The sequence below is a fragment of the Rhamphochromis longiceps genome, linkage group LG20 (assembly GCF_057381845.1).
Source record: "Rhamphochromis longiceps isolate RC_006_pf linkage group LG20, R_longiceps_female_GT1.1, whole genome shotgun sequence".
NCBI classification, from domain to species: Eukaryota; Metazoa; Chordata; class Actinopteri; order Cichliformes; family Cichlidae; genus Rhamphochromis; species Rhamphochromis longiceps.
In genome coordinates this window covers 20,966,975-20,993,132 of record NC_140576.1, presented here as the reverse complement: position 1 = coordinate 20,993,132, position 26,158 = coordinate 20,966,975, and the positions used below count along the sequence as shown (strand labels likewise).

General features: G+C 39.2%; 2 protein-coding genes across 2 annotated transcripts; one reads left to right on the top strand and one right to left on the bottom strand.

Annotated features, from left to right (window-relative positions):
- Nucleotides 1-3,578: 3,578 nt before the first annotated feature.
- LOC146645215 (beta-lactamase-like protein 1) lies at nt 3,579-11,459 on the top strand. Its single transcript, XM_085394213.1, has 7 exons — nt 3,579-3,831; nt 4,022-4,162; nt 6,648-6,751; nt 6,836-6,993; nt 7,377-7,597; nt 9,382-9,487; nt 10,138-11,459. Exons 2-7 carry the CDS (start codon nt 4,057-4,059, stop codon nt 11,114-11,116), a joined length of 1,674 nt encoding a protein of 557 aa, XP_085250339.1. The 5' UTR covers nt 3,579-3,831; nt 4,022-4,056; the 3' UTR covers nt 11,117-11,459.
- A 3,870-nt stretch (nt 11,460-15,329) lies between these two features.
- Nucleotides 15,330-24,245, bottom strand: trappc6b (trafficking protein particle complex subunit 6B). Its single transcript, XM_085394163.1, has 6 exons — nt 24,040-24,245; nt 23,895-23,962; nt 20,628-20,745; nt 20,028-20,111; nt 18,319-18,412; nt 15,330-16,778 (listed from the first exon to the last, which is right to left on the bottom strand). The coding sequence occupies exons 1-6, from the start codon at nt 24,115-24,117 to the stop codon at nt 16,747-16,749; spliced, it is 474 nt and encodes a 157-aa protein (XP_085250289.1). The 5' UTR covers nt 24,118-24,245; the 3' UTR covers nt 15,330-16,746.
- Nucleotides 24,246-26,158: the final 1,913 nt, after the last annotated feature.

Here is a 26,158-nt window from a genome sequence, read left to right as displayed (position 1 = left end):
AAGTATCACCGTATCATAGGTCCTCATGTATCTCGTACCTAGTGTTTCTTTTTAGGTTTGTTATTTTTCAAATTCTGTATTTATTAAGTTCTGCAGGCTTGTTTGCACAACAAGGCTAAATAATTATATAAACTTTTCTCAATCTAAATAGTGGACTTTGGTAGAATTAAAAAATAAGTGTAGTGCAGGTCTATGATGATTTTTAGTGCTATCATCTAGTTCTGATTCTGGTTCTGTCTTGGTTAAGTCCTCAGTAGTCCTGATTTTGAACTGTTGTAGTCCTGTTTTAATTCTGGATCAGTTCTGGGTCTGGTTGAATTGGGGTTTAGTCCTCGTGTCTTGATACAGCCCTGACCTTGTTCTGCCTTGCTGCTTAATTAAAAAACTAGTTTAAGGTGTCCTGCACATGTGATATATATTTTTCCCTATATGAAGTCATTCTTTTTTGAACAGAGCCTATTAATCTTTTAGTCATTTCTACACCCCCCCCCCCCCCCCCCAAAAAAAAAAAAAAAAAAATCCCACATGCATACTACTCTTTGGGCTAAGCCCCGGGTGTTTCAAATGTCTGGCTCCGCCTCTGATTATGAATAGGCATTAATATGCATTTCCGTCGGAGGAAAGTGCTTTTACTCAAATTTATTATTACACTTGCCTGTTTTAATTTTTAACCTAAATTATTAGATGTTATATTTGCCAGTGAAGACGCTTTGAAAGACCTTTCTTTACCATTCAGTGTCAGCACAATCTTTGTACCTAAGCAAATTTTTTATTACGTCACTTAACACTAATCTACACATAACTCAAGGAATGAAGCCAGTGTTTTTAGCATAGTAGCAATTACCAACCCCATCCCAAAAAGTAGCAACACTGCACTCCTGCGCTAATTTGCAGATCTGATATTTTATTCACTACAGAACACCAAAAAAGTTTTAAACTGAGGAAATGAATATAGCATCCAATCTGATTTTCAGCCTTGTTTCATTGTAGATATTTAGAATTCTTTTTTAATGATATTGTGTATTGCAGATTGATTGATTGATTGATTGATAATATTTTATTCATCCCGAGATGATGAGAAACTCAGTCTTTGTACAATTGTACACTGAGGAATGTTATTCAGAAATGATTTCACAGCAACTTTAACCAGCAAATAAAATTGGCGATCATGTTATTGTAGGTTATTGTTGTGGGCCCACTTATTAATTGTTGTTGTCAGACCTAGCTCTACTCCAGTACTGTTTTTTTCTTTCTAGTTTGCGGTTTGTCATTTCTCTTCAACCTTCTTTTCTTTCCTTTCTTGGCCCTAACCCCCAAGATGGCTGTTTGTCCCTGAGCCTGTGTCTACCTGGAGGTTTCTTAATGTTAAAATGAGTTCCTCCTTCCTAGGACTGTTAAGTCATTGTTAGCTTGTTGCATCCTAAAATAACTGTCACCAGTTCACAACTGTGATGTGAACTGGTGATATAAAACCTGAACTGAAATGAATTGGATTCAAAGACAAGAGGCTGTTGTGCCAACTTTTTAACCCTCTCAAGGCAGGCGTTGCAGATTTGCAACAGTTAAAAGCTAACAACCTGATTACCCCACATACATATTTTATGAGTTTTTTTTACTCGGAAGTACCACTGCAGGTATTCTTTTGTGCATTAGCAACAAAAACTTAATTTGAGCCTGAGAGAGTTAATGCTTTTGATGCTAATGCTTTATTAGATTTATAAATCCATTAAATGTTATGGATGCAAACTTTGGCCTTTCTACATAGCACTGGAAAATAACGTTTAAAAATTTAGTCTTTTCACCCTACATGTGATATATTTCAGACGTGTTATTTGGACTGGATGAGTATAAATAAAACGAATTAAAGTAAAAAACACAACTAACCTGTGATATGAGGACATGTTTTATTTGGTCCTTTTGTCATTGAGAACTCAATAATACCTTTGTTGCAAGCTGCACTGCTATCATGTCCATAGAGATTCCACAGCCGACCTGTCTGAGACATTCCCTAAGATAAGACTGCAGTGGATGAAAGAGACTAAGGGAGAGGGAAAAACAGAGAGTGAGAAAGGGATAGCGCTGCCAGTAAAGCAAGAGAGAAAAAGAGATAGAGCTCAGTGAGGAAATAGAGCAGAAGAATATGGGCATGACAAAAAGGAATCCAGCCTGCCTCCAGATGAGTGAGAGCTGCAAAACAACAGATTAGAGGAGCCTACGGCTTGTTCCTATGGAAACCTATGCCCAGGGAGACAGCAATGGGAATGCAGCAGATTGTAGGTCAGACACACCATCAGCGAGCCAATCAGAAATAATCTATCTTGACTTATGGGTCAGTAAAGCTGGTGCCTTTCTTTGGCTGCTCTCACTGTTGGGGTCCCAGCGAGCAGAGCAGAGCAGTGCAGAAAGTGGTGGATCATTTTTAAAAACAACGCGACAAAAACTAAAACCTCTATGGCTCATGAGGTAGGGTGGCATTATAGGAAGCCCATTCCTGAAAGACTTTCAAATAATAAGAAATAACAGAGTGGAATAATTTGCAAACAATTTAATTTCAATTTAGTTGAATTACCAAAAGCCAATTCACAACAGCAGCTGTTTCAAGGTGTTTTTACTGTAAGGTACACTCCAAAAGTCACAAGATCCCCTGCAAGCAAGTACAGGGTGCTGGCTGGAAGGAAGATCTCCCTTGATCCAGAACCAGGGTAGGGGAGGGGTCACCATCTACTAGATGGTGACCCCTCCCCTAGCCTGGTTCTGGATCTACTATTACCAGTTACAACCAGAAAATATCAGTTTTATCTTAAGGGTGGCTTATTGGATACCCTTAAAGATAAGGCGAGGCATCTCGAATGACTGAAGGGACTGTGCACCTCCTTTGTGAGAAGGAAGGAGGAAGGAGGCCTTAGGACAGACACAGAACAAGTTGGAGAGATTATAAAATCAAGTCTGCATTGTAGGTCACAAAAGGATCATTTCTAGCGTTCACCGATGCTGTCTCTGTGCGATGATGAACTTTAAAATGAATACAAACATTTTTTGGAACTTGATGGCAGCAACACCTCTCAAGAAAGTTTGGACAGAAGAAACAAAAGGCTGGAAAAGTACATGGTACTAAAAAGAAACAGCTGGAGAATCTTAGGGACAAATTAGATTCATTGACAACAGTAAAAGAAGAGCATCTCGGAAAGGTGTAGCTTCTATGTATATTTACATTTTACACAGTGTTCCCACTTTGCACAGGTTAGGCCTGCCTATCTAGCCATATATCTATTAAAGACATATGTCTGTCTGTAAATAGCATTTATTTAAAGTCCACAGCGCCTTCTAGTGGCTTGGAGAGGCACCATTCTGATTCATTTCGTTCACATTTGAATTATTTGTTGCTGTAGTCACTGATTTGTGTTTTATTTAAAATGCAAAAATGATACAAATTCTTCAACATTGTTCTGACTACTTAATTTACTCAAATTGTTGCTGCTGAAAATAGCTCTCTTGCAGAATCAACAGGAAGTGTTCAGAGGGTGAGGGTTCAAGAGGTTTCGATTCCACAGCCTTCCTTACGTTTAGTGGTGTAGCCCTGTAGATTATGACGTCATGGTAAAGTAGGAATAGATTCCACTCTCTTACTGGAGCTCGGGATAACAGTCAGGATTAAGTGCATGTAGTAGATGGCCAGTAACTGCTCATGAGCAACAGAGGATCAAGCGGCCTTGCTGACTTTTCTTCTGTGTACCTTAAGGAAAATAATTGGTGGATTTTTCTAGTCTGATGATGAAGAATATCATAGAGATAATGAGGGGCTTCTGAGGAAGGCGTCTTTTCACTTCATTGGTAAGCTAATCAATTTCTAATGCAACTCATGTTCAGGGACATTTTTATATGACAACACAAAAAAGACATGAGACTAAATTTTCAAATGGCATGAAACATACTAGCATGCATTTGAGCTATGAGTTTTATGTTGGATTCAATATCTGATAAAAAAGAAAATCACTAAAACATTTGTACAACTTTTTTATAGGCTTTGCCTGCTGTCTGTAAGAACCATTAAAGAAGATGAAGGTGAAATGGACCATGTTTGGCATGATTGTCTTCTTTCTGCTCTCTGTAGTCATGACCTGCTGCTTCATATGGCAATATAGAAAGCCAAAACTGAAAACAGGTAAAGAGCTGCTAGCCATCATTGGCTTACACTCACATGAGATGTACAGTGTTTTTTAACCTGTGAGCTGGGCCTTCTTATCCTCTTGGTGTAAGTACTTATATGTAGGAGCTGCAGCAGGATTACACAAAGCTGGAAATAGCAGTAGGATCAGCAAGGAGCTAAAGCAGACTTTAACTCAGGCGGAGAGATAGCAGTGTAGTGTCTGATGGTGTAAAACACACTGGGACTGAAGTAATATAAGAAACAATCCAGGTTTATAACTTTGTGGCCCTAGGAGAATTAAAGCATTACATAATAATGAACAATGGGATTGTTTTGGGGCTCATGTGTACACGCTGAATATAATAACCGTTTTTTATTACATACGTGTTAGAGTGTGTCCCTTCAGTACATTAGAAACTGCATAACACTCCTGTTATTAAAACAACATTTATTATTAATGTATTTCCATTACTGTATTATTACATGTTCATATTTCATAACAGAATCAGAATCAATCAGAATCAGAATACTTTATTGATCCCTGGGGGAAATTATTTTTTGTTACAGTGCTCCATTATAAACCAACATAAACCAACATTAAGACAAGACAGACAATACGCTAACTAAGAATAGTACAATATATACATATATATATATATACATAAGTCACTCATAAATAAATAGCTGGAAAAGAAACGTGTAGTTGCAGCAGTAACCAGTGTGTTAAGTGGATGCGTTGTACAGGGAGATGACCACAGGCAGGAATGATTTCCTGTGTCGTTCAGTGGTGCTTTTCGGTAATCTCAGTCTCTCACTGAACGTGCTCCTGTGACTGACCAGCATGTCATGGAGTGGGTGGGAGGTGTTATCCAACATTGTCTTTATCTTGGACAGCATCCGCCTCTCCGACACCACCTTGAGGGAGTCCAGCTCCATCCCCACAACATTACTGGCCTTACGGATTAGTTTATTAAGTCTGTTGGCATCTGCGACCCTCAGCCTGCTCCCCCAGCATACAACAGCATAGAGGATCGCACTGGCCACAACAGACTCATAGAAAATCCTGAGCATTTTCTGGCAGATGTTGAAGGACCTCAGTCGCCTCAAAAAATAGAGACGACTCTGGCCCTTCCTGTAAAGTGCTGTGGTGTTTTTAGCCCAGTCCAGTTTATTGTCAATGTGTACTCCAAGGTATTTATAGTCCTCCACAATGTCAACACTGACCCCCTGGATTGAAACAGGGGTCAAGTGTTTCCTGGTCTTCCTGAAGTCCACGATCAGTTCCTTGGTCTAGTCAATTAAAAGTGTGTCAACTACCAACCATCCAAACAGACAGACCATGATATTCATTTACTGTTACCTAAAGGGTCATCAAAGCTTTTTTTGTTTTTAAAGAAACAGTCATTGAAAAATGCTACTTTTCACATAACTTGTAAAATAAATATGGCTTGATTTCATATACTCAAATCTAACACCAGCAGACGCTGTTGATAATTTACACTGGTCAGGCCTAACATTCTGACCGCTGACAGGTGAATTCAAAAACATTGATTAAGTCTTCATCATGAATCCTGTTAGTGGGTGGGATATATTAGAGAGAGAGTGAACATTTTGTCCTCAAAGTTGATGTGTTAGAAGCAGGAAAAACGATTAAGTGTAAGGATTCAAGTGGGTCTGACAAGGACCGTATTGTGATGGCTAAAAAATGGATTTCCAAAACTGCAGCTTGTGTGGGGTGTTCCCGCTCCGACAGGGTAGCTTAAATTGCAAATAATGTTAATGCTGGTTCTGATAGATAGCTATCAGAATACCCAGAACATCACAGTTTATGGAGCATGGGGCTGGAAAGTTGTAGACCAGTCAGTGTGCTTACGCTGACTGGTCTACAACAATGGACACAGCAGTATCAGAACTGGACCTTGGAGCAATGGAAGAAGGTGGCCTTGAGGTCCTGCCATACATGCTAATACAGGATAATGCACCCTGTCACAAAGCAAAAGTGGTTCAAGAATGGTTTGAGGAGCACAACAAGCAGTCTGAGGTGTTGACTTGGGTTTTGGATTCCCCAGATCTCAATCCAGTTGAGTATCTTTGGGATGTTCTAGCGAACAAATCAGATCCATGGAGCCACCTCGCAGCTTACAAGACTTAACGGATCGGTTGCCAATATCTTGGTTCAGAGACCACAGCGAGGCTGAAGGAACCAAGTTGCTGAAACTTCTCTTCAGATTGTCCAGTGTGTTATAGAGGAGGTGGGAGTATACAACAAGCAGTTCTTCTGAACTGACAAATTCCCCTAGAGGTCAGAATCTTTAGATATGTTGATGTTTGATAAATGTTTTTGTTTTTTGTTTTTTTTTTGTTTTTTTGAAGGGCCCTTCTACATAAATATGATAAAAGGATACATATGTAAACCTACAACTGTAAGATCTGCTATCACAGATGGACAGGGCTTCAGGTTTCAGACATGATGAGTCTGCCTTTGCACCTCTTTTTACAGAGGGATTCACCAAAAAAGTGACAGCAGAAGAGATGTGTCCTCGCTTTCCGGAGCCTGTACCACTCAAACATCCCATCACATCACTGAGGATTGCATTAGAAAAAGTAAATCTGTTCTGGAAATAATGAGTATATATTGAAATGTTGTTGAAATGTTACCTTTGGTCTTAATAAAGCTTCTCTTAACAGATAGATATACTCTTGAGGTCAAGAATTCACACCACCAAGCTACCTTCTATATCAGCAATCATGGTTTTAAATGACTCAATTCTATGGAATGGAAACTTTGGCAAGAGGAACACGAGCCACCCCTCCTCACCTGCACCCAACGAGTACACAGCGTACAGGTGAGATGTATTATTTTGCACAAGGTATAGTACTGAGGTATAAGAACATAACATATGAAGAAAAAGACATATGAAGAAAAAAAGAAGTGGTAATTTGTTTAAATGAGTCCTAAAAGGTTCTCATAATACTAATAGTTTAATTTAAATAATTACTACCATGCATGCTGTAACCAGTAGTGTGATTCTTCTATTTGATGTGAGGCGCTGGGATTAGACCATAATTGCATAAGGCAAGCTTTCTTTCTGTGATGTGTGCAACTAACCCATTAAGTATGATAAATGCTCAAATCTGTCCAGTGGAAATATTATACATTAAACCAGGATGCATTTATTTATGGCACCATTTTATTGTGGTGTGCTTCCTTGCATTATTGTGACAACAGAATTGCAAGCCTCTCTAAGATCTTCCCCACGTTGATGCTATACAAACTATGGGAGGATGGTCTGGTGGACTCTTTGGATGACCCTCTGGAGAAGTACTTAGACAACTTCACTATCAAGAACCCACTGGGTAAAAGCAGGCAACCAGCATCCTCATCAGTCAGGACCCTGGGCATCAACACCCCTGCACTCACCCTGCGCAGGATGTCCAGCCATCTCTCTGGTAACCCCACAACCATTTTTTATATACGGCAGTCATCCTTGATCCATTAAAGCAACACAAATCAAATAACTGTTGAGCCTGTGTAGCCAGTCCAGACCTCTGAAGCATCAGTGTCACAAAGACTGACTAGTCGCATTGGGAGGGACACAGATAATCCACTTACAGAAACTTCACTGTAAGTCCTAAAATAATAACATCTTTGTTTGATAATTATGAAAAACTATTATTTTCATTGTTCAGCTTCCAATTCAAAATGACCATTAGAGATCAGAAAGTGAATGCCACCATTATATAGCAGAATGTTGCCGTGGTTACCACTGTCACCTAACCCAACAGCTTCCTCCCAGAGACATACATGTTAGGTTAATTGGTTATTCTACATTTCCCATAAAAGTGAGATCAACATAGTGCTTGAAATGTATAAAATAACGCGCTGCATGGATGCACAGTTGAAATAGGACTTGCAGCCAACAGTGCTGTGAGTGGTCAGCAACAAAGTCTGCAATAAGCAGCACGCAGGGTAGTGGTGACATAATTGTGTCTCAGTTTCAACCAGATGACATCGTGTTCCAGGTTTTGTTTTCGGTAACTGGTTATTAGGTTTAGGAAAAGACCTTGGTCTGGGTTTAAAAAAATCTCAGAAAAGCTTAAGAAATGTTTCTTAAATGTAAGAAATTATGAATTTTCTAGTTTACCAGACTGATGATACCAATACGCTACTCACATGATAGCTAAAGTGCAATTAATTTTAAAGAATTAACAGCGATAGGGTGGCAATATGTTGCAGTGGTTCGCAGTATCACTTCCCAATAAAAATGCTTGAAACTGACTCGAGGCTGGTTGGAGTCTGTCTTATATATTGTCTCTGACTTCCTCTTACTTTCTAAAGAGGTTAACTGGTGATTCTAATTTGTCAGTTCATGGTTGTCTGTCTCTGTGTGTTGGCCCTGCATTAAACTGGCAAAATATCTAAGGTGCACCTTGCCTCATGCATTACAGGAGCTGGGATCTGTGACTACCCTGAATTGGATAAGCTGTCCAAAAACTGATGGATGGGAAGGAATAATAAGCTACTTGAACAAATAATGGGATCATTTTTGACAGAGAGATAAACTTTTCCCAATATAGGTGAGGATGATGCCCTTCTGATGGGTACTCCTATTACGTCATAGATAAACAGTAACGATCAATATAGGTCTGACACAATATAATTCATAAAGTAAGCACATGCCTGCAACCCACTGCAGCACGCCACAACAAAAGCTGCTAGACAAATGATGAAGGAAAGGCAATGTCATGGTTTTACAGGGACATAAGTGCAAGTCACAGGAGGCAGAGTAAAAGACCGATCTTTAATAGTGAGCTAAAGGTCTTACAGAGGTGACTGATCAATAGCGCTCTCAATCGTTATGAGTGCCTCAGTAAATGTGTAGAGCTAAAGAAATTTAAAACTAATATCCAGTATGTGAGCGATCACTTAATCATGTGATTACTGACAAAAACCCTACCACAAGAAATAAATGTGCATAGTCAGTGAGCTTTTAATTTAAATTCTCCTGGAATTATATGGCATTTCTTTACATCAATAGTTGCCTTAAGGTGATATATATTATAGGGTAGAAGGCCTACAGAGCCCACCTGAGAAAAAGTATTTTTTATAAAATGTTTAGGTCAAGTGAAGGTTTCATATACAAAGTTTGGTGAAATAGTTTCATGAATCACTTTACTAAAGCATAAAGTCATGAACAAAATACCTTATTCAATAAGGTTTGACATTTGTACAGGTTTACCAAGAAGATTAAGGTCAACTAATCTCCTTTGGAGTGGAGACACACAGGAAGCCCTTAATTTGTTACAGGATGACGTCCTTGTAGCAGATCCAGGAACTAGGTAAGTTACCTTATTTCTTTGTCAGTATATATAAAGCTTCATTTCTTTGATATGTTTGAAAATTGGGGACATATACCCCAGTGTTTCCCAACCACTGTGCAGCGGCACATAGGTGCGCAGTGGAAGATGATCTGGTCCCACCTGAGTAGTACTCTAAGTGATTGGCATGAGAAATGGGCAGAACAATTACATTCTCTTCAACTAGAGGGCAGTATAACCAAATGCTCCGATTAAATAGGTTGCAAACTGCCAGTAAAACAGAAGAAGAAATTACATAATAGTCATGCTGTGAGATGATGTAGCACATAATTGCAGTAGATAAATATTTGAAAAGAAATCTGAAGGCCTTAGCATGAGTAGGTGGTCAAAAGAAAGAAAAAAAGGCATACTGGGGACAAACTGAGCCAATTTCGCTCTACCTGGTGCGTGGGGGAAAAAGATCAATATGCTTTTTGTGATATTTTTGTTTGGTTGTGTGCCGTGTGATTTTTTTAATTTTTTAATGTGAAATATGTGCCGTGGTTCCAAAAGGTTGGGAAACACTGCTATACCTAGTATACAGACTATAATAGTCTAGTATTTTTTTTAAGTACTCTGTACCCAAAGAGGATTTGCCAACATCTGTAAGATGATTTTTTCTTTTCCCCCAGATGCCACTACAGCAATGTTGCTTTTCCTTTATTAGCCAACATCTTGGCCCAGAATGTGACTGGCACTGACTTTGAGAGCTGGGTTTCAGACAACATTTTGAAGCGGCTCAGAATGGAGGACACTGGTTTTAATTTTACACCAGCAATTCAGAGGAAAATGGCTGTGGGCGTGTACAGCAATGGAAAGCAAGCTCCCCTTTACGACCTTGGCTGGTACCGGCCTGCAGGTCAGATGTATTCCACAGCAGCAGACATGGCCAAACTTATGATGACTCTTCTTGGTACATATGATGTCATTCTGCTCCGCCAAGACACCCTGAACACAATGATGACCCCGATCATCCAATGCCACAGAGGTTACTTTGCCAACTTCACTGGCACACCATGGGAAATAAGTGAACAGTTTGGCTACAGCGTGGTGAGAAAGGATGGTGACCTGGATGGATTTGCTGCTACCCTCTCCCTTGTACCTCGGCTCAAGCTGGGATTGGTGATCTTGATGGCAGGAGTTCGGCCAACAGACAAAGACCTTGTGAGCCAGGCATATAGCTACCTAATCCCAGCACTTGAGAATGTTTTCAGGGAAGCTCAACAACCTGTCAGAGCACCACCTGACCCAGCTCCATATGTGGGATTTTACACTTACAGGAATATGACATTCTATGAGATCAAGGCAGATTCAGATGGTGTGCTGCTCATGCAGCAGTGTGGACCACAGGTTGACACAACTGTCCCATCTAAGTATCAAATTATTAGGCTGGATTATCTGCAGGACAGGGTTTTTAGGGTGGTGTTTGAGAGGCCATACCCTTGCAAATTGAAAGTAAATAATATCTCAGTCTCCCTGGAGGCACAGGACAGACAGCTTTTCAATTTTTACCTTTTCAACAAGAAAGGTGTGGCACCAGGGTTTGACTGCCCTGGACTCAATACATATAGGATGATGAGGATAGCTGGCAGACCATACTTTACCTCATAAAGACTGCACCTTTAAACAAGTCCATTACTAAAACTGTGAACTGTATCAAGGAAATATGCTGTGAAAAACTGTTTTTGGCTGTGTAGGCAGTGTCAAGACTCTCTTGTGCAAATCTAAAATCATCAATCCAGGCTGTGTTTTAATATTATTCACTGGTAATCCTCTGTTAGTAATATTGATTTAGTTTTGTATATTTACATTTATTTCTGAAAATCATCCTTTTACCAAATTGTTGGCACAAGAAAAGCAAAGTTTCATTATTGTGCATAGTTTTTGGTCCTGCAGTGTTGCAGCATCACTTTTTATCCAGATCCTAGGGGAAAAAAGTAAATATGTGTCTATGATAAAGTGGCAAGAGAATAAATAAATCTGATTTTGTAGTCTGATTTTTTTCCCTGTAAGCATGATGTTTTATGAAGTGAAAACATAAATATACGTACATGCAAGTTTTCCACATTTACTAACCCCCTGAAGATTTGGGGAAAAAGATTTCAAAATTTATCAGCCACAACATGACAACACGTGAACACAAACAAGGTTAAAAGAAAACAACCCAAGGGTGTTTTTTAATTTAATAAGAAAAACTAAGACACAGCTAAGTCATCAGAGGCCTGTATTACGAAGTAGGATTTTAGCTTAACCCAGACAACTTCAGGTCTAACCCTGAGCTTTCTGTAGTACAAAGCTGGATCACTTCTTTCCAGGGTAAGTCGTCCTACAAGTCGTAACTTGTGCTGTGAACCAAACCTGCTCCAGATTAGTGATCAGCAGGTATGAAATGACCACCTAATGACCAATCAGTTCTCCAGAAAATAGCATCAGCATCCTCAGAAAATTCCTCGGACCTCTGCAAGTGTGTGCGTCTGTTCTAAAAGCATTACTATAAAATAGGACACCTGACCTCAAATCAAATTTGTAGGTACGTTGTGTTTGAATTATTTCTGTGCTTAATCTTCACTCTGAAAACCTTAAACAGCACAGAGTCTGTACTTGAAAAAATAAACCAAACAACTTTCACTTCACGGATTACAAACTGTTCAACCTGAGCTGTCCCTCTGATGTACTCATTTTTTTAATTCTGTCCATCCTGCTCATCTGTGATGTAATCCTATCTCTGTCCTTATATATTGATGACTGAATTACCTCAAAACTGTTCATGTTAAGTACGAGAAAATGAATCAGAGTGCCAGTTAGCTGGTTCAGGTGCAGCAGGATGGGAGGAGTCACACAGAAACAGTACTTTATTCACTGTGCCCAGTAACGTTGTTTTGCGCTGCAGCAGTCTGTGCCACAGTGAAGTAAAGAAATTGTCCGTTGTGACGTTTCTCCCATCAACCAAAAACGGCTGCATCAGTTTCATGACCACGTTCTCTGCCAGCCTCTCTCCCTTCTGACGACTGGGGTCCTTTCCCAAGTAAGGAGATGCATTGGAGACATATTTGGTCTCCAAATCCGTGGCCATCCAGAACTTGATCCCAAATTTGTCTGGCTTGGTTGCAATGTTCCCTCTAAGCTGCGCACGTGCGCAATTGCGCACTGCTGGCACGGTCTCTGCGCACAGAAAATCTGCGTTGCGCACAAAAAAAATCTAACCTGAATTGAAATTAAAATTTCAACAATTCTGTTTTGCAGTGTTAGTCAGTAAGTGACTGGCTGCTCCCGTATGGGATTAGAACGATGCCACCTTATCCCATAGTCCAGCCAATAATGCGATTCACATACGCAGCTAATCAACGTCGTTGACAGGCTATGACAGCGTCCTTATGTGTCGACACCGGTGCTTTAGCTAGCAAAGCGGCGTGGCTGATGTGGAGTGAAGCCACGTTAATGACAACGTGTAAACCGTTGGAGATGTGAGCAGGACCGACGGAACAATTGACGGAGAAAGTGTGGACTTTATACCAGTTTTTAAATTGTGTTGATAGGCCACGTAAAACCAGAGTTATGATAAAAATATATGCAATGTTTGGTTTTCTTCCTGAATACTATCGTTGTTTATATTTACTGCGAGAAGAAACGCTCGAAAGCGCTCTCTGCCTGTGAGCAAAAACAAAACCAAAAAAACCCACCCTTTCCTATTGGTCGAAAAAAGTACCATGTCGACCAATCAAAAAATGATATGGCAAGTTGTTAAGAAACGGGGGGAAGTTGTAGGAGTGACGGCGGTGTTTTGAGACGTGAGAGACTTGCGACGTTTAGCGCAAATCTTATGTAGTTAGTGTGTAGTGTAGTCAATAGTTTTGTTGTGTGTCAGAACAATGAGGCCACTGCTGAATGTTACAGGTGTTACAGCAGTGATACATCTGCTGTTGTCAGGCCTGCAGGTACCAGGCTGTTGTTCTCCTTTATGTGGACAGAAATTATTCTTGGAGTGGCATTAATAATTTGTGTGGCATCAAATTTGATGCAGAACACCTGATTGTGCTGTAAATAGTTTGAAATGTTTATTTTAAAAAAATAGCTGCAAAAAACTCTGTTGTTTGCCAAACTGAGGTACTTTTTTGAAGAAGTAACTATATAATTAATTGCCCAGCATTGGTCATTATATACTGTATTTTGCAGACAGAGTTACAGGACTCTCTCCCAGACCACAGACTCAGACTCATAATACAAGTCAGAGCTTTATTAAAAAAAAAAAAGAAAAGAAAAAAGAATAAAGTTGTGTTTTCAAAATTTGAGTTCAAGTTATTTTTACTTCCAATAGTGTTGACATACTACACAGGTCAATGACTACATTTTTGTTTTACATTTTCATTGTAAGTGGGCTAAAGCAGTTAATTAAAAGTAGTCTAACATAAATGTAAATGCTGTAATTTGATTATTTTAATAGACCATGTAACTAGGATGGATTCGATGCTGCCGTGACCACAGTGCACACGTCTGATGTCGCTCACAGTGGTCCAAGGGATCGCTCAGGGAGTTTGTGTGTTTGCTCAGACACATGGAAAATTAGAGGGAACATTGCTTGGTTGTGTGAATGGACAACAAACCTTGGTAGGGAACAGCTGTTCATCTATGGTCATGTGTTCTCCTGGAGTGAAACTCTTAGCACAGTTCTTGTTGAAGCTTGTCCAGATGTCGGAGATTGTCACAAGTTTGTCTGTTTTCACCCGTTCTGCCTGCATGTCCTTGTCATCAAATCGAAGGTGTTGCATAATAGAAATGAATCTTTCTCAGGGCATTGTCTCTGTGATTACTGGCACCAGAAATATCAATGTCACTCATGTCACAGAACTTTTCATTCTGTTTTCACACTTTTTTTAAATAAATAAAACAGATTTGTGTTTCTATATATTGTGAATGTGTGTCTTTCATATTTGCAGGTCAGTCAATGTGTGGGATATTTTGTATAGACACGGCAGGCATTTCTGAAGGTTATAACACAGAGGTTTGGCCTGCCTTGGATCTGAGCTGTGGTTTGCACAACAAAAGCAGTAGGAGAATTGAGCTGACGACCTGTGAAAATCTCAGCAGGGGTGAATAACACCTTGGGACTTGCACCAGAAAATAAAAAAGTCAGTAATTCTAGTGTTAGGACTCATCGGTGAGGTAAAGTCCAGTCCAATCTATATCCTTAAGGGAAGAATATTTTCAGGAGACATGACTGAAGCGTGGAAACAGCATTGTGTCTTCATAGCCTGGCACTGAGGTGGATCGGCCAGTTTCAGGGAAAGCGAGTGTGGATCTATGCCGGGAGCTTTTGCTTATGGGTGATTCTCCCCTAATGGAGGTTCTGAAATTATAATTTCGCTGAGATGGCGAGCGACCTGAGCCACTCTATAACTGGATGGAGCAGAGAGGAGTTCTGATGGGGTGAATAGATGTAGAATGATTCCCAACAGGTTCCCCAGGATGGCCGGTAATGTTCGGTCTCTCTGAAGCCTGATCATGTCATTTAGAAGAGAAGTGTTTTGGTTTCTTGAAGTGCCTGGAGGGAATTTGATGAAATTGAGCAGTAGAGGTTTTCGTCTGATGGTATGAGGGACGAGGGGCCCATGGTGAGCACAAATCATTAGATGCTGATGGGTGTTTGCATAAAAAAAGATTACAAACAGCACGTAGATGGAGAACCTGAAGGAGCGTGTCTGAGGTGTGGCCCCACTCCTGAAATTCAGATAAATTATCTTTGTTTGGTATTGTGGTCTTGTCATTTCTGAAATGTGTTTGACAGAATAGTAAACGATCAAAGTGTGGAAAAGGAACCATTCAGAAATTGTTTTCATGCTTAAATTTATTGCAAGTGAAGGAAGCACCTGAAGGGTAGAACATACAACTTTGATGCAAAGAAAATAAATCACACTTTTTCACGCTTCGACAGGAATGTTGCTCTTCATCACTGCAAACGTACTTATTCATGATATCAAACTGTGTTTGGTCATATTAGCCATCAATATATAAATGAGGCTACGTCCGTACACATACACAGCATTTTCGATCAGTAAAAACTTCTGCCAGGGTGAACATTTTCAAAAACTACATTTCTACATTTACATGTTGGCAAAGAAAATGAATATTTGTCTTGTAACATCAAACGTGTTTTCCATTATCTCTTCTTTGATGTCAGACTGTGTGCTGTGTTATTGTTTGTGGGATTTCTTCAAAACTAGGGTTATATCACCACCTGCTGCTTTGGCACATTCTCAAAAACACTTGAGACTGTTTGTGCCATTTAAAAAAAAATACCTGTGTTCATGTAGATGTAGCCTAAGTTGCTTTCTTAGGCATGGATTTCTTGCAAGCAATGTTCATCAACCTGCTAAAGGGCGCCACATTTCCTCTGTTTTAATAATCTGCTCATTTTGGTGCGGAGGCAGGGGTGGAACAATACACAAGTTAGTGATGATTATAAATATAGACATCTTAACACGTTTATTATAGCACCACCCAGTATACGCTTTACCTCACAGATACCAAAATGGTTAACCTGCCAGTATGTACAAGCTCTTTAATCAAAACCATATAATACTTATTAAACTGATGATAGTGTCATAAAAAAAAGTGAAAAAAATGTGATTATTGTTACTCGAGAATTTTAAAATGTATTATTTTAATAATATTCTTATTGAATAAGATTCAGAAATTAGAGATATTTACTGGCAATCATGAACCAAAAATGAGTTTTAGTAAGTTCTCAGAAAAAGTTTAGTGCTGGCTTCGATTTGGGTGTAAAAAACATAAATTCAGTTTGTGACTTCCCTAATAATCAAATTTTTGGCGGTTCTGTCTTTTAAATTTGTGAAGCACTGTAGGTTTGTTTGTCTTTATAGTGAAAATGCTACTAAACTAGATGTGACAGTAGGTGGTGGCAAACACTTCTTTTCTGATATTAAGCCAAATGTTCATTTAGTGAGACTTTACTTCAAAAGGGATTATGTTAATATAAATGTTAGCAGACAAAATGTTAATGTCACTGGACTGTACTTTTCCACTCATGATAATGACAGTGTGTCAGCAGGATACAGATGTTTGCAGCCATCCAGAGCTTAAGCCATAGAAACCTTTGCCAGTCCCTACTGTAATCCCTGCAGTGCCGAGAGAAATTCTCACTGAGTAGTACGGATGGCATTTCCCTTTCTAACAGATAAGGCAATATGACACCAGGGAAGAGTGCAGCTTGAGTGTGTAACCTCCTACGCTTTCTGGATCATCACCTGGAATTTACCTGCAAAGGCAGAAAGACATTTTTCGTGTTAGCTGACACAAAAAGAAGAAACTCACATTGGCTTTTCATTTTTTCCTAGTTTAGTTCAATTTAAGTTGCACTATATGAGTAGACATGTTTGCTACAGTGGTGAAAAAGACTAAAACAAACAGCTATTTGATTAATCTTTCACTCAAACTTAAACATCAGTGTACTATTTCATGTGCAATAATCTACACTACTAATGCTACGTTCACACTGCAGGTCTTAATGCTCAATTGATCAAATCCGATTTTTTTGTCTGCTTGTTCACACTACAAATAAAATGTGACAGCAAACTCGCTCTAGTGTGAACGCTCAGAGCGGCCCGCATGCATAAAAGAAGGCGTCACACAAAATGCGCTCTGTTTAGACCCAGAGCAAATAATATTGTTTGACTGATGGCCCTTAATATAAAGACTTCGGACTTTATGTTTCCCAATTTTTTGCTTTAAGTTATTTTGTTATTTACATAATAATGTAGATAACCTAATAATTATCCTTATTGCTGTTTTAGAGAGGAGCAGTGCTTCAAAGGATAGTTGCAGATTTCTGTCAGAATCTGCAGATTATGCAGTACAAATAAAATGTTCACGTTTCTCCAACATTGTCTTCCAAACAGTTTCACTGACATCTGCTGGATGGCCAGGAAGCGTTCACGATGTCTTCTCCGGCGCTGATAATTGCAGTCTGCCAATTATCATTGACATTATCTAACTACATTATCTAACTACATCCATTATCTAACTACATCCGTCTTTTACGTCACTGACTTGTGTCAGTGACGTAAAAGACGGATTTAATGCGACATGACCATTCACACAGCCTCGCTTTCTAAAACATCGGATATGTATCGGATTCAGTACCACATACGAAAGTGACCCAGATCGGATTTGAAAATATCGGATTTGTGCCGTTCACACTGTCATACCATGATCGGATATGGGTCGCATAGGGTCAAAAAAAAAATAAATCGGATTTGATGCGCTTTTGCCTGCAGTGTGAACGTAGCCTAAATCCCAGCCCCACCTTGCATCCATCTGTCACCTCTGCCTTCACTTGTTTCCTGTTCATGATTTCCAGACATCTTCCAGACTACCATCTGATGCTGCCTAGCTACACACATTTCACCACTCTCTCCCACACTGGTACCCTCTCTACCTACCTACACACTAACTACATTCAATATCACCACTTTGACTTCTAGCTTCAAACTCACAATCCTGTCTGACATGCTCTTCACCTCAGCAACACTATTCACACCTGTGACTCTGCCCATAAAAACCAAAAACTATACCTTACTTTAATCCAGAGTCATGTAAAAATCACACAAGTATTCTCCATTTAAAATATCTGAGGCATATTTCAATCATGTGCATGGGCAACACAAACTTCTCTTTCTGAACCACTCAATGGCATTTTAATGGAATTGATTCAGCAAATAAAACAAACCCCCAAACCTCAGTTTGGAGATGACTGATAAATGCTCTTTAAAAAGATTTTTGAATGACTAAATCCTTACATGAAGGCATGACAGACACCTCAGAAGTCACAATACTCTTCACTCCCAGATTGGATAGAGCTCCTCTCACCAAACCACATGTGAAGGCCAGATACTGCAGGAGGAAAACAGTTACTTCATATGATGACAGTGAATGGTCTCACATATAAAACAGGGTCACAGTATATGAACACCTTTACTCTTATCAGTTCCTTGAACAGTTATCTTCTACTCCAGCTGGTTATTCAACCAAAGAGCCAGACAGTTTTAATTCAGTTTTAATTTGCTTAGCCTCATCCACCATAGCTGGAAAACTCAAAAACCAGTTTCATTTGTATGTTTCTATGCTCCACCTGGGCCTCAATCAGAGCTTCTGTCTGATGTCTCAGACATTTTGTCTGATTTAGTACTCAGCTCAGATGTCAGGAAAAATAATTAGTGTGGGTGACTGTCCATGTAATCTTAACACAGCATTTAATTATTATTGTAAGGTATTTATCTTACAATATAAAGCGCCATGAGGCAACTGTAGTTGTCACTTGGCGCTATATAAATAAAACTGAATTGAATTGAATCTGTTTCACACTGCACCTTCTGTATAAGGTATAATCCAATCCTTCCACTCCTATATCTCAGCCTTGGTCCTCTCTGCTTGGAAAGTCCACGTTTACTATAGCCATTTCCATCAAGAACTACAGGCTGTAAATACTGTGGCCTGTGGCACTGGTTCAAGCTATATTCTAAGCAAATAAACTGTTAACAAAGAGTGAATGAGCATTTGATACTCAGTACTGAACGACAGGAAGACTGAGACCGAATGTAGGTAAACAATGTGATTGCAGCATTAATCACATCTGTCACAACAGCACTCATGTAAAACGGATACAACTTATCATGTTTGGCCATTTATACACAGATAAAAAACAAGCAATTCTCTGTTCTGAAACTCATCAGTTCTCCTTTTTTTTAAAAAAAATCAGTAAACCTTGATAAGAAGGGAAGTCAGGCGTTCCTACATTTCATTCGATCTATGGTGTCTTGTCTCACTGGCAAAAGAAAAAACAAACAAACTGCTAATTGGAAGGTTTATGATAAAGGAGAACTAAAAGTAATCTGAACCTGTCCATGTGGCATCATCAGAACTGAATCAGTCTGTTAGACAAAGTGTTCTGCTGTCTGTCAAGTAAGTGGTGCAGAAGCTGGTCAGGATCCATCCATACTGGTTAACAGTTTGTTGACTGACCTCCTTTTCACCACAGTTTGAAAAGGCTGTCCAGTTTGCCATCAGTCACAGAGCCAGCCTTGCTAGTAAGTTTATTCAGTCTGTTACTTTCACCAGCTCTGATGCTGCTGTGGGCCAGACCACAGCAAAGCAAAAGTACAGTAAACTTACCACCACTGACTGACTGAATTATTTTACTGCCCATGTTGAAGGATGTTCTCTGCCTGCTCTCTATTGCCTCTACTGTGACATGTTATAAGAAGTGAAATTAAATGAGTTTAATTTTATAATCCAGCCTTTATTCAACATAATTGTCTTACTTTGTGCACATAGCGCACACTTTTCTTACAGATTCTCTCTTTTGGTGTCAGTGTCTTTCAGGACTCATGCTGCTCACCTCTGATGGTATGATGTGCTACTGTGCATGTACATGTTGTCTCAGTAAAAGAGACAGTTTGAGAAGCAGAGAAAGTCTTTTAAAACAGACCAGTAAAAGAAAAAAAAGCACCTTTGGGGCATGTTCCAAGTATTGTTTTCCCACTGACAGATGACTCAGTAATCCAAACTTATTGTCCTGCAGAACATAGATGCCCTAAAACACATGATCATATGATGATATATGACATCAGCAATGACACACATCAGCAGAACAACAAACAATCAATCTGACAGGAAGTAAGGCAAAATATCACAGTACTGGCATTTATATATTACAAATATATTATGGATGACAAAAAGGAATTATCATTTGGGTGGCTGTGGCTCAGGTGGTAGAGCAGATCAGCGACTGACTGGAAGGTATGTGGTTCGATTCCTGGCTCCTCCAGTCTGCATGCCAAAAATCCTTGGGCAAGATACTAACCCCAAATTGCCCTCCGATGCATTCATCGGAGCGTGAATGTGTGTGAATGCTTATTAGTTGCACTTGAGTTTAGAAGTGCTTGTATGATTGGGTGAATGAGGCATGTTGTATAGAGCGCTTTGAGTACTCCAGGAGAATAGGAAAGCGCTATATAAGAATCAGTCCATTTACCATCATTTAGATTTGTCAGAGGCTACATTAATAAAAAACAGGATTAAAAGAAGAGAAAACAGACTTCCCAGTGACCTGGTGATTGGTTCGAAGGTTGTCGATTTGCTTCTTGAATACACAGGTCCAGAAGTCTTTACATATAAACTTCATAATGTCCAGCTCATCCTTAAACCGTGCTGTGTCTTTAGTCAATCTAGAGGGAAACAAAGAGATGGGTAAATTAAACTAGGACATCATTCATTGACTTTCAACGGTCTGCTCGCTGTAAGATGCATTTAAGGAGAATGCGCCTAGTATAACTGTGCACATGACCCATAAACAGTATGCTGTCTGTGTAAGTGTTCAGACAGGTACAGGGTAGTTTTGAGAGCTTGAAAAGAAGACAACTGGAGTTGTTTTTTTTTTTGAGTTTTGCCTCTCATCAGTTCAGGGAGTGCAATACGTAATAAACCCCTTGTGGTGACTGTCCCATTAAAGGTGATCCTGACAAACTCCCTACTGACGCTATATGATGTGAACTATTTACTCACAAATCCAGGATTACCTTGATTTTTAATCATCTGAGGCAACATGTACATGCAAAAACGTGCTTACAAAAATGGAAACATCTTAACAAATGATCAGCACATTTAACAACACTTGTCATAAAGTTCCCTAACAGACAACAGTAAAGGAACTCCTTATAATCAGAATTTAAAAAATGTATTTGGATTTCATTAACAGGTGACAGTGTTTTATGACAAAGTCTTAGTGTAGTTGCCCTGCAGTAAGAAATGGAGGATGTGGACTGAGATCCGACAGATATACTATGAAGCCAGAATAATGACTTGAGACTGTCAAATCTGAGTGAAAGTGCCTCTCTTTTTACCTGCTAAATCACAATGGCAACAGAAAATTGCCATTCAGAATTCAAAATTCAGAAGTTTGACGCACAACACAGATTCTCTGCTGTAGGAATACATTATTTGTGCAGTTTGTTGAGTGAAGCACAAACTGTGCGCACTTCATCAGGGACTGCGTGTGCTAAAATCATCAGATTAATGATTTGGTGCAGCAGTAACCTTTTTGTTATTTGCAACAATGTTTTACCATATTTTATGCTTTGATGCATGCACAATCATCCAGGTAAGTAAATCCCCAAAAATTGGTTCTGTTCATCTGGACATATGAACATTTCTCCCATTTCAGTGGGAGAAAAGTTTCGTCACTCATCCAAGTGACAAAACGTTTCATCTAAGTGACAAAATGGGAGGTTTGGAGTCTTCTCACACCCCCGTTCTCTGCGGCCTGTTGGAGCGTGGGGGCTAGGAGGAGGACAAAAATGACAAAATGTTTCTCCCACTGAAAACACTATGTCCAGATGAACAGAACCAATTTTGGGTGGCATCTTATATGCTCTTCAGAGATTTGTACTCACCATTTTATCATCTTCATAATGAGGTGAGATGGCGAAAGCAGACAAGTTTATTCAGTGTTTACTTCCCCTGTGTTGGTCCCCCACACCTAATATTGTGTGGGGGACCAACACAATATTAGGTGGTGGGTCATAATGTGATGTCTATCAACTAGGCAGCTCTTTCTCTTTCTTTAAACATTTAACACATGTTGGGGTCAACTTGAAAGAAAAGCAAATGTAAAACGTAAAAGAGAAATCCTAGATCAAATATGATGTGGTATTTCAAAGTGATATTTAGAATGCCTATACATAATTTCCCAAGTGTTGGCAAACAAAGACATTTTATGAAGTTTGACTCTGATCCTGGTCTAAAGTAGGGCTGGGTGATTTGAGGAAAATCCAATATCATGATACACAATATATGTCTAAATAACCTCCAAAAATAAAAGTTATTTTCAACCATATAGTACCTAAAATTGCACTGGTATACTCATTCAAATCGACCATTCAATATATTTGTTTCTACTTTGAATACAAAAAAATCTGAATGAATTAAAATTTTTATTTTAACAGTTTTAACATATTAACATAACTATTAACATTAACATATTTTAATAGTTCAACCGCTCATTAGGGTAAGTATCTAATCAGCCAATATAATGGCACCAACTCAAACTGAAACTGGGCACAGAAATGGGGAAGAAAACTGACATTGAATGTGGCACAGTTCTTGGTGCCAGAGGGGCTGGTTTGAGTATTTTAGAAAACTGCTGATCACAGCAACAAAAAAGTACATCAAGCAAGAATTCACGAGAGAAAATAAAACAATTGAAATTAAAAAGGTGTTCTTTTGTGCTTATAACATACACAAAAATGTGATGTAGAGGCTTAATGACGCATTTGCAACGTGTGGGATGTCATGGTGAATTACATGCAGACAGCTTAATACTGAGTATATTCAATCTATCACCCATCCCTAGTCCAAAGTAACAAAAATATCCAAAGTGATATTTAGAATTCCTATGCGCTACATTACCAATCGTATTCACTCACCTGTTCAAATCACTGACTTCAAGTGTTCTAACCACATGTATATAAAATCAAGCACCCAGGCATACAGACTGCTTCTACAAACATTTCTCTCTCAGGATCTCTCAATTCCAGCCTGATAACATGATAGGATGCCACCTGTCATGAAATTTCCTCGTTGCTAACTATTCCACATTCAACTGTTAGTGATATTAGAAAAAGTAGAAGCGCAGGGAACAACAACAACACAGCCACAAAGTGTTCGGCCACATAAACTCACAGAGCAGTGAATGGCAAGGCGCATAATGAGCAGAGGCTGCCAACGTCAGTCGTTACAGACCTCCAAACTTCATGTGGCCTTCAGATCAGCTCAAGAACAGTGCTTTGAGAGCTTCGTGGAATGGGTTTCTAAAGCCTTCCCAGAAGAACTGAAGCTGTTATAATTGCATAGAGTGGGTCAACACCATCATTAAACCGTATGGATTAAGAATGGGATATCACTCATGTTCATATGTGGTTTATGACCAAATATTTTCGGCAATAAAGTGTTAAATGTCACATGATATTTTAAGTCTTCATACATTTTTCTTTCGCAACTTTTGACCGATAAATCATGAAGTTGACCTTAAAGACCCTGGTGCTCTAACGACAACACCACGAGTGTAATATTGTTTCCTGACTGGCCCAGCCGACTCGACTGACCTGAACCCCAGAGACTCTGGGGTTGTTTTTTTTTTGTTGTTGTTGTGTTCATTAATGGTACATTAATGGTTCATTAATGGCCACCCACCTACAGCTGTGCATTTCGATTGCATTTTCTGAATGGGAATCCATGTTGTAAATCAGGCTTTGTACATGTAGTGCTTTGATTTGTCGAAGTAAACGGCATGCATGTTTGCAGCAGTCAAGGTTATTACCTCTCTATCAGCCCTTGGCCCACTCTGAATCCAATATTCTCCAATTTAGTGACATTTCTCCCACTCTCCTAAATACAGGGTAAAAGACAGAAACATTAACAACAACACCAAATAGGTCATTAAACTCCTACTGAGAGCTTCTTACCGTCTCTCCTTCTGCTGACTTGTAAATGTACTGTATCACCTCGCTGTGTAATAACTGGAAAGGAGCTTCGTCTGCCATTCTTCCTGCTCTAGAGCCAGCTAACGACGTTGTCAGTGGTTAAATCAGTGTAAGACCAGGAATCATATCCCTTCACATAAAGTCGAACAGCTACAAACATTTAGCATAAACAACTACTTCTGCTTCCTTGTTGCTCTTGAGGAAAATAAACATGCCGCTAGTCTATTACCGCCACCTGCTGGCCCGGAGTGTTATCTGGCAGTAAATATTATTATTCTCCCCAGTATTGTTATAATTAGTGATATTCATCTAAGTGTTAGGACATGTGTGTAAGGTGTACTAGATTAAATATGTTACTTCATCTTTGGAAAAAATAGTGCTGTCTGTTTTTTCTTCCCACTGTCACCAATTGCTGCTTGTTACTGGTTGTAAGTTGCTATACGAATAATACTGAAATAAATATCTGCAGCTTTGCAGCATGGGGAAAATTACTTTGAAATTAGTCACATAATAAACTGAGTGAAGTAGATTTTTCAAGAAATGAATGTATTTGTCATTAACAGGTATTCAGATGTAGCACTTATCACATGCCTTGTCAGCCTACAATAGGAAATGACAACATGTTCATTTAGTGGCACAGTGCTGCTCAAGTCAATGAATTACTGTTGACGTTTGAGGGTTTTTAACGTTATTCTCTTAACTCTGGATTCTGGCAGCCCTGCTGCCCTCTTATCTGGAAGGACTTTTTATGTGAACAGTGGTCCCTACAGCTCAAAAATAGCCCCTCTTAATTATGATGTACCTCAAGGCTCAAGTTTGGTTCCAGCCTTGTTTACACTGTTTATGTTGCCATTGTGGTCTATTTTTTCATAGTATAACTTATTTATTTCACTATTTTGCAGATGACTTGCAGATGTATCTGCTTTTAAAAACAGGCACAGACTCACTTCAGCTGTTATTATGTTACCTTGAAGACGTTAAACTGTGAATGTTGTTTTTAAAAACATTTAAATTAAATGGAAACAAAACAGAAATTGTCATTTTTGCCAACTCCTTTAGTAAACACATTGACTGTGCTCTGGGCCCCTTATCTTCTTATTGTCAGACAAATATTAAAAAAGAGGGTTCCTTTAAACTGTGTAGGTAGGTGAATCCAGTAGTCCAATCTGGCTTTTTCCATCTGAGACAGCTAGCCAAGATAAGGCCTTAGCTGGAAGGTATGTCTTTATCTTGGTCCACTATTCATCTGTTCATTACTTGCAGACTGGACTAATTCATTGCTCTGCACTTTGGTTTGGAACATGCTTACAGTCTCCAGTTGGTCCAAAATGCAGCTGCTTGTCTGCTAACTGGTACAAAACAGAATGAGCACCCCAGCGTTGGAATCTCTACACCTGATTCCTGTTACTTACAGGATCCAATTTAAAGTTGTACTCCTTGTTTTTAAATCATTACATGGCCGAGCCCCTTCTTATCTATTTGACCTCCAATTTATCTCATCGTATTTGTTTATAGTAGGAAAGCTTAAATGATAGATCAACTGAAGGTTGTCATTTTGAATCCAGGGTTCAGAGGCTAAATGAAATGCATTGTGTTAGAGTCTTGTTAAAAGCTAGTTGGCAATGATAATCACCCGTGTTACTCTCTGAATGTCTGAATGATTCAGCACTGCATAGTTTCTGTTATCCTATTTTAGACAGCGATGGCATCAGCTCCACACTCCACAGAGGCCCAGAGTTCCTGTTAATATCAGAATTATCTGGAAATTAAATTATGTCCTTTGAGATTTTGACATAAGACGGACAATGATATGAAACTGAACATTTAAACCATTTTAGATCCATTACACTGACAAAGAACTCTGGTATTCTGGAAACGTTAAATAAAATGTTAGATTTGAAAACACAGCAGCAGAAGGTTTCATAGAAGTGTAAGTTGTTCTTTTCATTTAATCACAGGATCCACATTAGTCCACACTGTTATCAACAGATACATTCACCCTGGGTGAGGGAGTGTGAGGAAGAACATCAGACAGCTGTCCTGTGCCAGATGTTCTGTTGGCCCACTGAGACATCATTTCAAAAACATCAGGCGGACTGAA